The sequence below is a fragment of the Ischnura elegans genome, chromosome 6, assembly GCF_921293095.1.
Source record: "Ischnura elegans chromosome 6, ioIscEleg1.1, whole genome shotgun sequence".
Lineage (NCBI taxonomy): Eukaryota > Metazoa > Arthropoda > Insecta > Odonata > Coenagrionidae > Ischnura > Ischnura elegans.
Window position 1 is genome coordinate 31,335,163 of NC_060251.1, and position 12,534 is coordinate 31,347,696.

Here is a 12,534-nt window from a genome sequence, read left to right on the forward strand (position 1 = left end):
TGATTTGATACGGAGTTCCGTTCAATTGCTTTAAACTGGTGTAGTTGCGTTTTGGTATCGCGGCCCTCTTAATGATGGCAATTTATAACAGTCAATTTTCCAAGCAGGATGCGAAGTAGGATTTCGCTGGGTATTTCCTCTGGTGAATTTCCCTGTTTATCACCGTAACTCCTTGCATTCCCAATCCTTTCCCATTTTTATTAGTGGCAGATCTCCAATGAGGGGTTTTTTAATGTTTATTCTCATTTATTGTTAGTCTTTGACCAGACCTAATTACCCTCTGCTGCATTTGGTTTGTAAATATAGTTAATATTGGACGGATTCTCTAATGATAGGTGGCGGGTGGAGTCAACATTATGCCTCGCGATGTGTGAAAAAGGGATCTGCATGAGGTTCATTTCCTTGAAATTCCTTTTACTCAGATTACTATTGGTCAGTGGAGATCGCTAACCAAACAACTCAAGTTCTGAGATGCTAATCCTATTTTGCACATAGTAACGAGGTCATTAAATTCGACTCAAGACTTCCCGTTCCGTTCAAGACTTCCACGAACGAGACTCATTTCGCTTTCCTTTTCACGATGTAATTATCCGTTTATATACGATAAAAGTATCTTAGTACTGAGCCATTTACTTGCAATCAAAGTCTATGGGGTAGGTCAGCGGGGTGCCTCCTATCAGCTGCTTAGTTCAAATGTTGGGGCGTCTTTTGTCTATGCTGCAGGTGACTAGTGGACAGCTTATAATGCTAAATGATGCCATCATGCGTTAGTTTACCATTTCTCCATAATTAAAAACTAATATGGGGCCATCCAATTATATATTTATCTCAAAATACCCTTATACTCCCTAATTTAAAAAATATAACTTGCGAATTGTTTTCCGAAGGTAGCAGCAGTCTTTGCGTATTATAAAGATGTCTCAAGAAACCTGTTCTGGACCTCATTTCATACGTTGTCGCTTTGGTTCAAATTCTCTAAAAACGGCCCTGCTAATCTTATTTATTGGAATTGATCGGAGTTTAGACCCAATTGAAGTAACTGATTGAAGGTTTATTATTATTATTATTTCAGTCAACAAAGGTTATAGAAACGTGTGAATTTTTAATCAACAAGCATCCGTAAGTTTTTTAAGAAGCCTTCTGAAAAACATATGCCATCAAAAAATCTACTGAATGAGAAATTTGAACGTAAAAATGTGTATACTTATGCAAGTATACATCCGCCAAGAAGTAATGCTGAGAGTAAGTAGTCACCTATCTGTTGCCATTGCTCTGTGGAGGAATTCCACCTATGAGGGTATAGTTAGGAAATACATGATGTTAATAAAAATAAAATGAAAAAATAGAAATAACACGCATTTTCCAGAAACGGTATAAAATGCACTGAAATGTGCATTCGATACTTTTTATTAGAAGTGAGTGTTGGAGAGCCTGGTATGTGTGTTAGGATTGAAACCCACGCTTTATTCTCCGAGTGATAAAAAGCTTGTTATTTTCCATTTTTGTACATTTGTTGCTGTTTTTGGAAAAAACATATTTTCAAATCTTTTTTATTTTATTCTTTTATGCATTTAATGGTGAATTATATTTTTCGACTAACTGTATTAAAAGTTATAGAAGAAACTAACTCCACGCATTGGGAAATTTTTTAAACTATTTTCCTATTTGTAAATTTATGTAATTAATTAGAGCACAATGGAACAGAATTTCAAATGTCCGATTACTGAATATTAAATTGTCATCGGAGGCTATCAAGTATGCGAAATCTCCGGCCGATCCAACTGTCCAAAGTGGGTTTAAATTAATGCAAGGTTCTACCGATGAGACAGACAAATGGAGGAGGCAAGTTAAGAAAAGGGCGTTTATGAAAGCCCTAATCGTATTAAATGAAGCTTTTTTCTTCAATTTTATTTTGCACATTACTACTTTCAACTCACAGAAGCAGCATCTGATCCAACATTGGTGAACCAATCCATTTAAATTGTGTAGAAGTCCTTTATTTAAAGCCGGGAAAAGTATGGAGTGTGTTTAAAACTTCAGCCCTTCGTTTATTTCATTCTTGCATTCCTTCATCGAAATCAATCTTTCTTTTGTTTGTAGTAAAATTCAACCTATCAATGGGCAATAGGTACTGCTACAACTAACAGAAATGACTGTGCTGTATTTATCCTGTGGTGAAAACCGCTTGTGTAATAAATTATAGAGCGTGGGAGCAGAGTTGTGATAATAGCCCCTTGAATTGTTTGTGGCGTCAGATGTTTACATCTTTCTGAGCAAATTTGTCGGGAGGAGAGGTTGGATTAGATAACGGTGTTTGTAGCCATCCACTACGAGGAATAGACATGCCTTTTTCTCTTTTTCCTGCGGAGTTAGACAAATGCATTTCGTAAACCTGTATTTATTGATATGTGCCTGGCGGCCGATGTGATTTTTTCCGTATTCAAGAAATAGATACTTTAAATACACTCGGTTTCCTTGTGAATTGAATCTAAGTATTTTTTTATCACGTATGTGCGGGTCTTCCCCAAATTTTCGCCGGTTGCGTAAGAATATCAATAGTGACAGTGACCTATAAACCAACAGAAAATGACTTTTTGCCACGTGACCTTAGAACAACTACAGAAGTATCATTCTCTTATTTATTCAAAGTATACGACCCCCTAAAGAATTTCTTACCATGCAAGCATTACCTGCCGTTTAAATGCGTATATTTTCTATTAGTACATACTAAGAAATTAAATGCGTTTTGTATTTATTCCGGATTTTTTTTCTATGAAAGTTGTCATTCTCTTGCTGCCTTACCTGTCCTCAACACAAACTTTTCTCCATTCAGAAACTCATTTGCTCTCGGCTTTGGCATTTTATTTTCATTCTTATCGTCACTTGCGCTGCCAATGAAATCAAGGTAATTTTCCTGGTATCCCATCAGTTTGGCGGTTTCTTTTTTTACGAAATGGGGATTGTAGGCTTAACTGAAATGCTTAGACCCTTCCCCGGATTTGTATATCTTGCGGTTTTGTGAGCTACAAACATTTTAACATCCTACGTTGAACTAACGTTTCATATTTCTGCGTGGCTGTTATCAACGACTACCGCTTTCGAAACTTTCATATACTTTCCATTTCAGCGTTACGTATCATACCCATGATCAGTCTTCCTCCTTGGTGTTCTCTATCTCCATATTCAGGCTAGCTGGCGTATTTGTTATGTAGATGTGATTTGCTGTGTATGTCTCCTAATACTCTTCCCATCAGTTCAGTGCACCAATTTCTTGTATTAGTTGTACTCCCCTTTCCGAAATCTCTTCTGACTTATTTCTTGCATGCATCCATTAATTCATTTCATTTATTTGTTGCTCGCATTATTTCATGGCCTTCTCTGGTCTTTTTTTTTATCATTTCATGACTAATATCTCTTTGGATCAATTTACTATTAATGCCATTGGCGAAACTACAATACCCGGGTTAAGTTTTTCCATATTACATCAATAGGTGTCCCCCTGTAATAAACGTCTACTTAAGTTCACGATTTTACTTCCACTTCTACACCTCGTTATTTCCTCTCAATCTCTTGAATTCAAAGTAGCCTTGTTCTAAGTATTGATATAAGTTGTTCTAAATAATTGCACTAGATTAGTGTCCCAGTTGTCATATACCTAGAGAAAGCTGTACATTTTTAATTTTGTTAATAATACTCGTATCTCATCATTATATTTTCTATTTGATTCCTTTTCCGTGTATAATTATACCAGCTGTGGTGTTTGAATCTGATTTTCGTGATTGTAAATTGATTTTTTTGCTAAAGTGCTCTTCATTCTCCCCGGGTTAATTTCAAATTCATTTCCAATGCACCCCATTATCTTAGCCATATTATTTCTTCCCTGCAAGCGTCCCCTCTGCGATCGTATATTCGTGGAATCACCAAGTTGATTTCCGAAACTGCTTACCTATCCTTAACAATTTTACTAGCGACATTCCTCTGCAAAGTTCGTAGGCTGTTGGTCACTTTCAACTGTTGATGTGCATTCATTCAACTAATTTCAAAGTGGTTTTTTTATATTTATATATTTTGAGCATTGTGTTTACCATTTTTATCTCTTCTCATCGGCTGTGAATTACACTTTAATAATCGTTCCAATGACCCTCACTTTCTTTCCAGCTGATCCCATAAAACGTCCACCTACCCCGTCCATTTCCTGCTCAATATTTTTTTGCATTATTCACCCACTTGATTAACCTGACACTCCACTTTCTTGCTCGCGCTGCTGATCTTCTCTTCGTCATCATAGACTTTTCTGTGCATCTCTTTCTTTGTGTTGTTGCAGAAATACATCGATTTCATTCCATGGAAATCGAGAAATAATGCTTTCCTTGGATCAGTTTTATTAGTTCCGTAGTTGTGGGGAGTCGAAAGTCCGTTACTGACGTTTGCGGTAGCCGAGAAAAGTTGGGTGTTCAGTAATAGCACCTTTCAACATATTATGTCTGGCATTAGCCACATTTGTTCAGCGGAAATACGTTGTACCGCGCAGATCATCCTTCTGTATGTTACCAGGGTTCCCACTCAACCGTGAAAACCTTAAAACCGTGAATAAGCCGTGAATTTCGTCTACCGTGAAAAAACCTGGAAATAGCCGTGAATTTCGTCTTAAAACCTTAGAAATCTCTCAAACTTGATTGTATAATTACGATAGACAGATTAAAAGAAAAATCGATAATCCGATCATGTTTCAAGGCCGAGTCAAGTGTAGATACTGTCCACGCATTTTTCTGCACACGTGTATTCGAAGCGCTATTATTAATTGGTCCGTGTGCCATGACGGTACATTGACCTTAAGCCTGCGATTGGAAGACATTAACCCTGGAAAAAAATCAGACACTTCTTCACTTTCCTGCCACCCTGATCTCTCCATTTTCCCACTCACACCCTTTAGCCGGACCTGAACTTTGCTAGCTATGGGTGACGTCATAAGAGGTAGCAGTTTCATTGCTGCGTTTGCATTCAAGGCATCTGTTGCGTTTGTTACATTTTTAGTTAACGTGCGGCCGATGATTGTTACGTGATCAATATTTCTGCCTAAAATGTTTTTTCTACAAACCGTGAATTTGATGACATTTATACCGTGAAAACCTGGAAAAAACCGTGAATTTTATAATGTAGTTAGAGTGGAAACCCTGGTTACTGACGACTGATTAACAGCATTAATTTTAGCAATATATTTCTCGTGGTGTCATGGATTTCTCAATTTTTTAACTTAAATGAAAAAAAAAATTCAAAGGTAAAGCTTTGGTAGTATTGAATGCCTCCCGTTGGTTTTAAAAATCCTGTTGTTTATCATGTAACTAGAAATGAATTCATCCTCTCTTAATATTTCCCTCATTCCCAGTGGTGAAGGAAGGTGGTTTGTTTGTGGTAGCTCCTCCGACGTTTTGATATAAATCATTTCCATTTTTTGGCAGCAAAAGAGAACAGCTCAACTCAGTTGCGCCCCGAAGTTCTTCAAACCATTAGGTATTCAAATCAATATTCGTCGCGGGAGCAATTCCATTCGCGTTTGAGATAATATTCTTTCTCTTTGCTGTAGTAGGTGAAATTATCGGGGTTACACTTCCTTGTTTTTATCCTTCGTAACTATACCGTGCGCCGTGCACAGAAGTTGGATGGGTTGCATACTCACATAGGATTGCCTTTGGAATGTAAGCGTGTGAATGTAAGTGTATTTGATCGCAAAACCAGATTGCGATGACCCTGTCCGACTTTCCCTGAACTATCTGAAGGTGTCTCTCACCCTGTTATGGATTACGCCTGCCGTGTCATAATTTTCTTAAAAATAGCTGGAATGGTAATGGAAGAGTTCTTATTTTCAATATGTATCCTTATTGAATTGAGGTATACAACCGTTGTTTAATTTCGCAAATTTTTAATTTTGTACGACGTGTTTCGACGAAAAGGCGTACAAAAGTACTTTTGTACTCGAGAATGACACCTTTTCGTCGAAATACGTTGTGCCAAAAAATAAATTTCTGAAAAAAATTAAAATGGTTGTATGTTTTCATTCAGCATGAATTTTCACCTAGTGAAAACCGAATAGATCGATTTTATTTCCTTTTTATTTGTGGATACACAATGAAAATTGATCCGACGATATTTTCGTAATTTTGGAAATCATTTATTGAGAAATAGAACAACGAATATAGAAAGAAAGTAGTCTAATATTTAATATGGCTCGATATTGCTCCTTGCGTAGCAAAAAAAACAATTGCCACTTGTTTACGAGTGTCATTTCGTCAAAAAAGATGATAAGTTCGTTATACCATGCGAATAGTGAAAAATATAACTTGGACAAATCTAGAAATAAATTCTATTATTGAGATCGCGTCAGTGTAGTTGCATGCATATGGCGCTGCGTTCGGCTTATAAAGCTTGAAAGATCGTGTTTAAATATTTATTCTTTGTATTATTAAAAGTGTATATCACCTTAATGAATCTATTTTAATCAGTGGCTTTCATCTATGAAAGCTTTTTTAAGAAATGATGCAAACTTTGGCTTGCATCTATGAATGCTTTTTTAAGAAATGATTTTTAATTGTTCAGTGATGGCGAAAGATCCTTAAAGATAACACCCTTAACTTTCGTTGGAATTGATTCGGGGAAACTGTACGGTAATGATGCCCCTTCTAACATAAAACTTCATTGGGGCGCCTCCGATCATTATCATGTGATAAACGTGATCTCGGGTCGTGACGTCGAGAGCAAGGTCAATGCACGAGTTTGTCGTCTGAAAAATCCCTCCTCGAGGACAATAGCGCACCTGTTGACCTAACGAGTTGGAGGCAAAGACGCGCTTCCCGGCAATTTAATGGGTGAAAGATATTCATTCACATACTTTTCACTATTTTTTGGCTTCTACTTTGCGCAAAGTTTCCGGCAGTTTATGCTATTTTCTATGAATTAACGAGAGTTGAATAAAGTATAATTATCCGAAGAAAATTCATGTGCGAGGGGTATTCATGTTTAACCTATGAATATTAATTTTAGTGAAAGAGCAGCCACAGTACATAAAGCGAAAAAAGCACATTATATAATCGTAAAAGCGAATCTCATTCCAAATGGGATAAATCTTATTCCAAATGCCGATGTTTGCCGAAGAAGTTAATCGGAATTTAAAAGCAGTCATGTAAAAGAAGCAGAAGTATGGTAAGTTGTTTTTATCTAAAATTTCATTAATGTATCAACGAAGTACTGACGTGACGTCGCATTCTCAATTAATTAATTAAAACTTACGTATGTTGACCCAATTACAGTCATCCATGAAAAATTCTGATTTTTCTGAACGATAAGGTAAATAATAACCGGTTTCGAATTTTCAGGCCGTTTTCTGTATTACTCCTTAGAAGCCGGAAACAACGTGTTGTTTTCAAGGATCCTGTGTATGAAAGAATATAGATAGTGAAATTTAATGGTTGAATTCGAAAAAGGAGGAATATCTCTAAATAGTTATGAATTTAAAGTCATGGAATTTTGGCAAGTGACGGCCGTAGTGGAATGTGAGTCTTATGCAAAGAAACGGTACAAGTGCACGGAAACCTGCCAAAAATCTATGTAATAGAAAAACGCTGTGTATTTATTTCATCATGGAATTCTACAAAGCCAAGTTCGAGGTTGTTTACATCATTTTTGGCATTCCATCCCTCTCCACCTCTTCGATGGCACCGTCAGACCATTTGTTCTCGGAAAAGGACTTACTTTCGACCATAGCCATTATTGATGTTGACATTTTCTTCTCCGCTTCGCGATTGTTTATCGTAACGTCTTGTATAGCGCCTCGTCCTGCTTTTATGGCTCCATCATTTGTCGAACGCCTTAGCACCATATTCGCGAGATCCGTTTGAAGCCGCCTATAAATCTGTCTCCGTGGAAGTGAATCGTCGGAGATGTTCTCCTAGTTGCTACTGCCTCACCATAGGCGGCTCTAACCCGTCAAAAAGCCAAGATTCCCCGGTTAAATATTTTGTCAATTTGTTTGCCAAAATTCCTATGTAAAAGATTACATTTCATTTATTAAGAGGTAGTGGGAAGCCATCAACCTCAGACAATCCTAAGGTTTTTAATAATTGATAATTTGTGAGAGTAGAATCCTTAATGTTAATTGGTTCACTTAACAAATAAAAAATGACATGTTGTCCATCAATATCCTTGTTCTCCATGGCAGTGATACCTACCCCAACCCCAAGGTGGGGGTAGGTGATAGTAGGGCTTTTCCAGTCCTGAGCCATCGGCGTGTGAATATTCGCACATTCGGGTCTGCTTCTTTTCATGTGCCATCTCGAACAACAGGGACTTTTGTTTTGGCCGAAGGTTGCTCTGAGCAATTTAAACCCGGGACACGGTGGTCTGAATCTGGTCGGCGATCTACCCACCAGCTACCCCGCTCCCCAGAAATACGTTATGTGGTCATTCAACCTCAATTTATGGAACGTTTGGCTGTCTCAGATTTCGGATATAATTCGCGCGCGCGTGAATATTTATCTCAAACTGAATACCCAAACCGCTTTGCGAAAATAATTGTGCGTGTTAAGTTTGTTTTAAATTTTTCACATCATTGCTATAAAAAACGTCTGTAATGGTATAATTCCTTATATTTCTGATATCTGATAAAATGTCAAAAGTTGTTGTAAATCGAGTAAAATTAATTTAATCGATATTAAATGTCTTAAGATAAGTCGCTTCAAAATAAGCCAAAAGCCACGTTTCTAGGACATTTGGATGGAGGGATGGAAGGAAGTATTAAACTTAAGACACGTTTATTTTGCAAAAAAGGAACAAAATTAAGATATGTATGTATAGCACGGAAACTTTTTTTCGCGAAACTGTCCTCGGTATTAAGGTTGAGGTGAATGCACACCCTTTCAGAAATTTTTACCAAAATGTGTTAGTTGGTTGAATTGAGGTGGAGTGACCCATACTTGGCTGGAAATAACGCCTGCATTACATTTGCATAATGTTCGTCAACGGAGCGTCGCGTTGGATCCCGGTATAGAAAAGGAAAACCGTTGGAGGAAGTTCGCCTGAAATCCGCGGGTCTCCAAGTCGAATAACTGATTCGCAGTCGAAGTATAAATAAACACCCTCATCTTCAGCTTTATCTGATGCATGATATGTTTCGTCATCTCATGTTTCTGGCTGTTCATTTACTCTTACCGTTATTATCCGACTTTGCATTTTTTCCTGTTCAAACTGCTTCGTCAGTAATTGGAAATGCTACGTGGCTTGCCGCCGTGGAATACTTTGATGGTTAGTTGGTTGCCATTTTATTATATTATGCCATCTTATTTGGATACATATGCACCTGCAGTAGATAATATGTGTGCCATGTTTGCGCGATAATTCTCCATGTTTCCACTCTTATTTCGGGATATATATCTCTTTTTTTCTCGGTGGTCGACCATTATTCCAAAGTTTTTATAAAATGTCGTTCATCCATGGACAAAATGGTCCATCAAATCGTTATACATTTTAAGTGTCAGTAAAACTGCAATCCTTAAAACCTCCTTATAACTAAGCAGAAAAATATCATAATTTTCGTTTTTGAAATTCACCTTGCACAAATTCCAATGCCATCGTTTGAGTTCTGGAATGTGCCTCCCTGATGCCTAAAGCTGTTATGTACGCTTGGCCAAGCCTTATCAGCATGAATATATCCGAAGAAAGAAACAATGCGAAAGTCGATTGGGCAAGAATTAAAATATTCTAATCTTATTTAACAGTTGATTTAGTAAACCTGTGACGGCGAGGTGAATTAGTTGTTTTCAGTCTAACGGAAAATTCTCGTTCCCTTAAATAGTTGCAAAGGTCATCAGAAAAAAGATGTTTTGAATATTATATTTCCAACTTATATTGCCTTTCGGATTACTCTTGTCTTTGAAAATATTCTCTAGAAGCCAATTAGAAGCTCCCTGTTAGAGGACACATTTGTCCTCCTCGACCGTTCGTATTTTGTTTTGATTCCCTGACGCTTATAGTATTAAACTATATTTTTTGGATACATGTGGTAGATCCTTATCAAGAATCACCTATTAGTATCTCAAATTTTTGAAAAATGCACCAAAATGGTATTGAGGTAGAATTGTCTTACGTTAGGTGCAGGTGATTATTTGATTTTTGTAAACTACGTGCATGTTTACCCTCAAAATTTCAATATGACAACGTTAGCATTACGTTTGAATGATCAATAATACGTTAGGAAATCTAGAGCACGCCTGATCGTGCGGGAGTGACGCTTCATCTTTCCATAGCACATAGTCAATAATGTATCTTAACCTTATTATTGCACTGTATAAGAAATAATGTAATTCATTGAGCTGTTTTATGTATAAATTGTGTGGCATTTTACCTATATATATGGCGATGTTCTTTCCTTGTTGTTTGTTGAGGGTTGGATTTGACGTCCTTTGTCCCTTCCCTACCCTTGTCTTGTTCCAGCACCTCCAAGCAGACACACCTCTGGCTGACCACACAGGCTGTGCAGCTTGTGGTATTTCCGCCAGGGACATCCGCCAAGAATTCACTCCGCTCCTCAAGAGTCGCCGACGGGCTCAACCCGGACGTCGCCCTCGCCTCTCGCTGCTATTTTGTCTCTGGTTGACGTGCGACCGCCCTCGAAAACGAACGTGGCGGCTACTCGATATTCCAGCCGGTATTTTTAATTGTTATAGATCTTTTTATGCTGGGTCGGCGCCCGGGTTGTTGATAAGTCTCATTTTTTTGTGATCGGAATATTGTGCTCGGGACGTGTTTGCATTAATGTCGCCGTTCCCCTCGGTCTTTGCCTTTCATCGTTCTGTTATGTTTTGAGTGAAAGAAACTGGACTCGCGTTCACTTCCTGGTTGAAGCTGAGTGTGACTGTGTGGATGGGTGTTTCCAGGAGCTGCTGGTTCAGTGACATCGGCGGAAAATAGTGGCGAACGCTGTGCTCGAGCTATTTATTTTTTGATTCGAAAATCCTGTCCGTCAATCAAAAATTTTCTCCGGAAAATTTAGGAGCTGTGTCGGTACACTGGTGCTTTGGCTAAGTGGACTGTCCACCGCCCGTGGTTTTAAAAAGCTTTTGTATTGAATGATTCGTGTGCTTACTTGAAGAGTGTACTGAAACAAAGAGGTGGGAGAAATAAGTGTGAAGGATACTTTGCGCATAATTTATTTTCGTAGATAATTCTCGGGGAACAGTTGAGAAAAATCGCCCGTGTTTGCAAACTCGGGCTTCCGAGAGGCGTGGGGCTGAGGTGCGCGACGTCAGTCACTTGTCTTGGGGCGCAGAGCGTCTGTTGTGATATTATTGTACCCTTAGTGGAAGCAGGTGTCTAGTTCCGCCTCCCTGCATTGAGTCGGGGGAGAACTTGTTCCGGCTGTTTTTGGTGGTGCTGCTGACGCCTAAGACAATTCGCGATGGATCCTTTCGCACCGGAAGTGCTGTGGCTGGTGATAGTGGGCTTCGTGGTGGCATTTGTGCTCGCCTTCGGAATCGGCGCCAATGACGTCGCCAATTCTTTCGGAACCTCTGTCGGGTCGCGGGTTTTGACCGTGCGTCAGGCCTGCTTCCTGGCGACGGTATTCGAAATCGCCGGGGCCATCCTCATAGGTGAGGGAGCTTTCGCATTTATTTTTGCATTTTCCCAGGTAGGAGTTTTGTGCACGATTATCCATCCTCCTGCAGTTTCATCCCGTGGTTCCTGATGAGAAACCAATGCCTCCTGATCTAATTTATTTTAGGTTCTTCCGGACTAATTTACAAAGTGGAGTAGTGGTGTGAAATTTATTTTTTATTGTTTTTTCCCGTGTAATTTGCTATTGAAATGATGAATTTTTCGTTTCTGTTCCCTTTCCCATTGATGGATTCCTTATCTACTGGGAAGAAAGTGATGAAGATGTTCATTTTGTTCTTCCTGAGAGAGTATTTTAGTTTTCAGTCCAAGAGTAATACTTCTCCTAGGACTGTCTGTAATGCGTGGGTTTTTATTTTGACAGATCGTCGATGAATATAATTGGAGGGTTGATTGAGGGTTGAGAGCATGGCTGAAGACCAAGTTCAGGTAGCGGGAAGAAACTAGAGAAAATAATTTTTGCTATTTCTTGGGAAATAACATTTGTAACTTTCTCGGCTTTGATAGTGATCGAGGAGAAGTTGTAGTGATCTTCGTATGCGGTGTCCATCATAGTTATAGTGCATGTGTAATCATCTTAAGAAGTTTGATTGATTTAAGAGTGGGCTCGTTCACATTTTTTAAATATCCGATTGTGATAAAGTTGAAAAAATAAGTATACTCTCGTTTTTTCGTTATGTTAATCCGTATGTTAACCCGCGGTATTTGCGACAATAAACGACGGCCTTAACCCTATTGCAGGTAAGTTGATGACGTCACGAACTTCTTCCGAAAGGGTCAGCGTTAGTCCTTAACAGGGTTCCCACTCAACCGTGAAAACCTTAAAACCGTGAATAAGCCGTGAATTTCGTCTACCGTGAAAAAACCTGGAAA

The 12,534-nt window shown here is 38.5% G+C and overlaps 1 protein-coding gene across 5 annotated transcripts in view; it reads left to right on the plus strand.

Annotated features, from left to right (window-relative positions):
• Positions 1 to 12,534, plus strand: part of LOC124160274 (sodium-dependent phosphate transporter 1) — a 154,836-nt gene that overhangs the window by 110,347 nt on the left and 31,955 nt on the right. For 2 of the 5 annotated variants that reach the window (XM_046536099.1, XM_046536098.1), the window contains exon 4: positions 10,483 to 11,639. The exons of the other annotated variants lie outside the window; for them this stretch is intronic. In XM_046536099.1, the coding sequence (XP_046392055.1) occupies positions 11,447 to 11,639 (193 nt within the window). In that variant the 5' untranslated portion in view covers positions 10,483 to 11,446. The remainder of the gene's footprint in view (positions 1 to 10,482; positions 11,640 to 12,534) is intronic. 5 annotated transcript variants of the gene reach the window in all.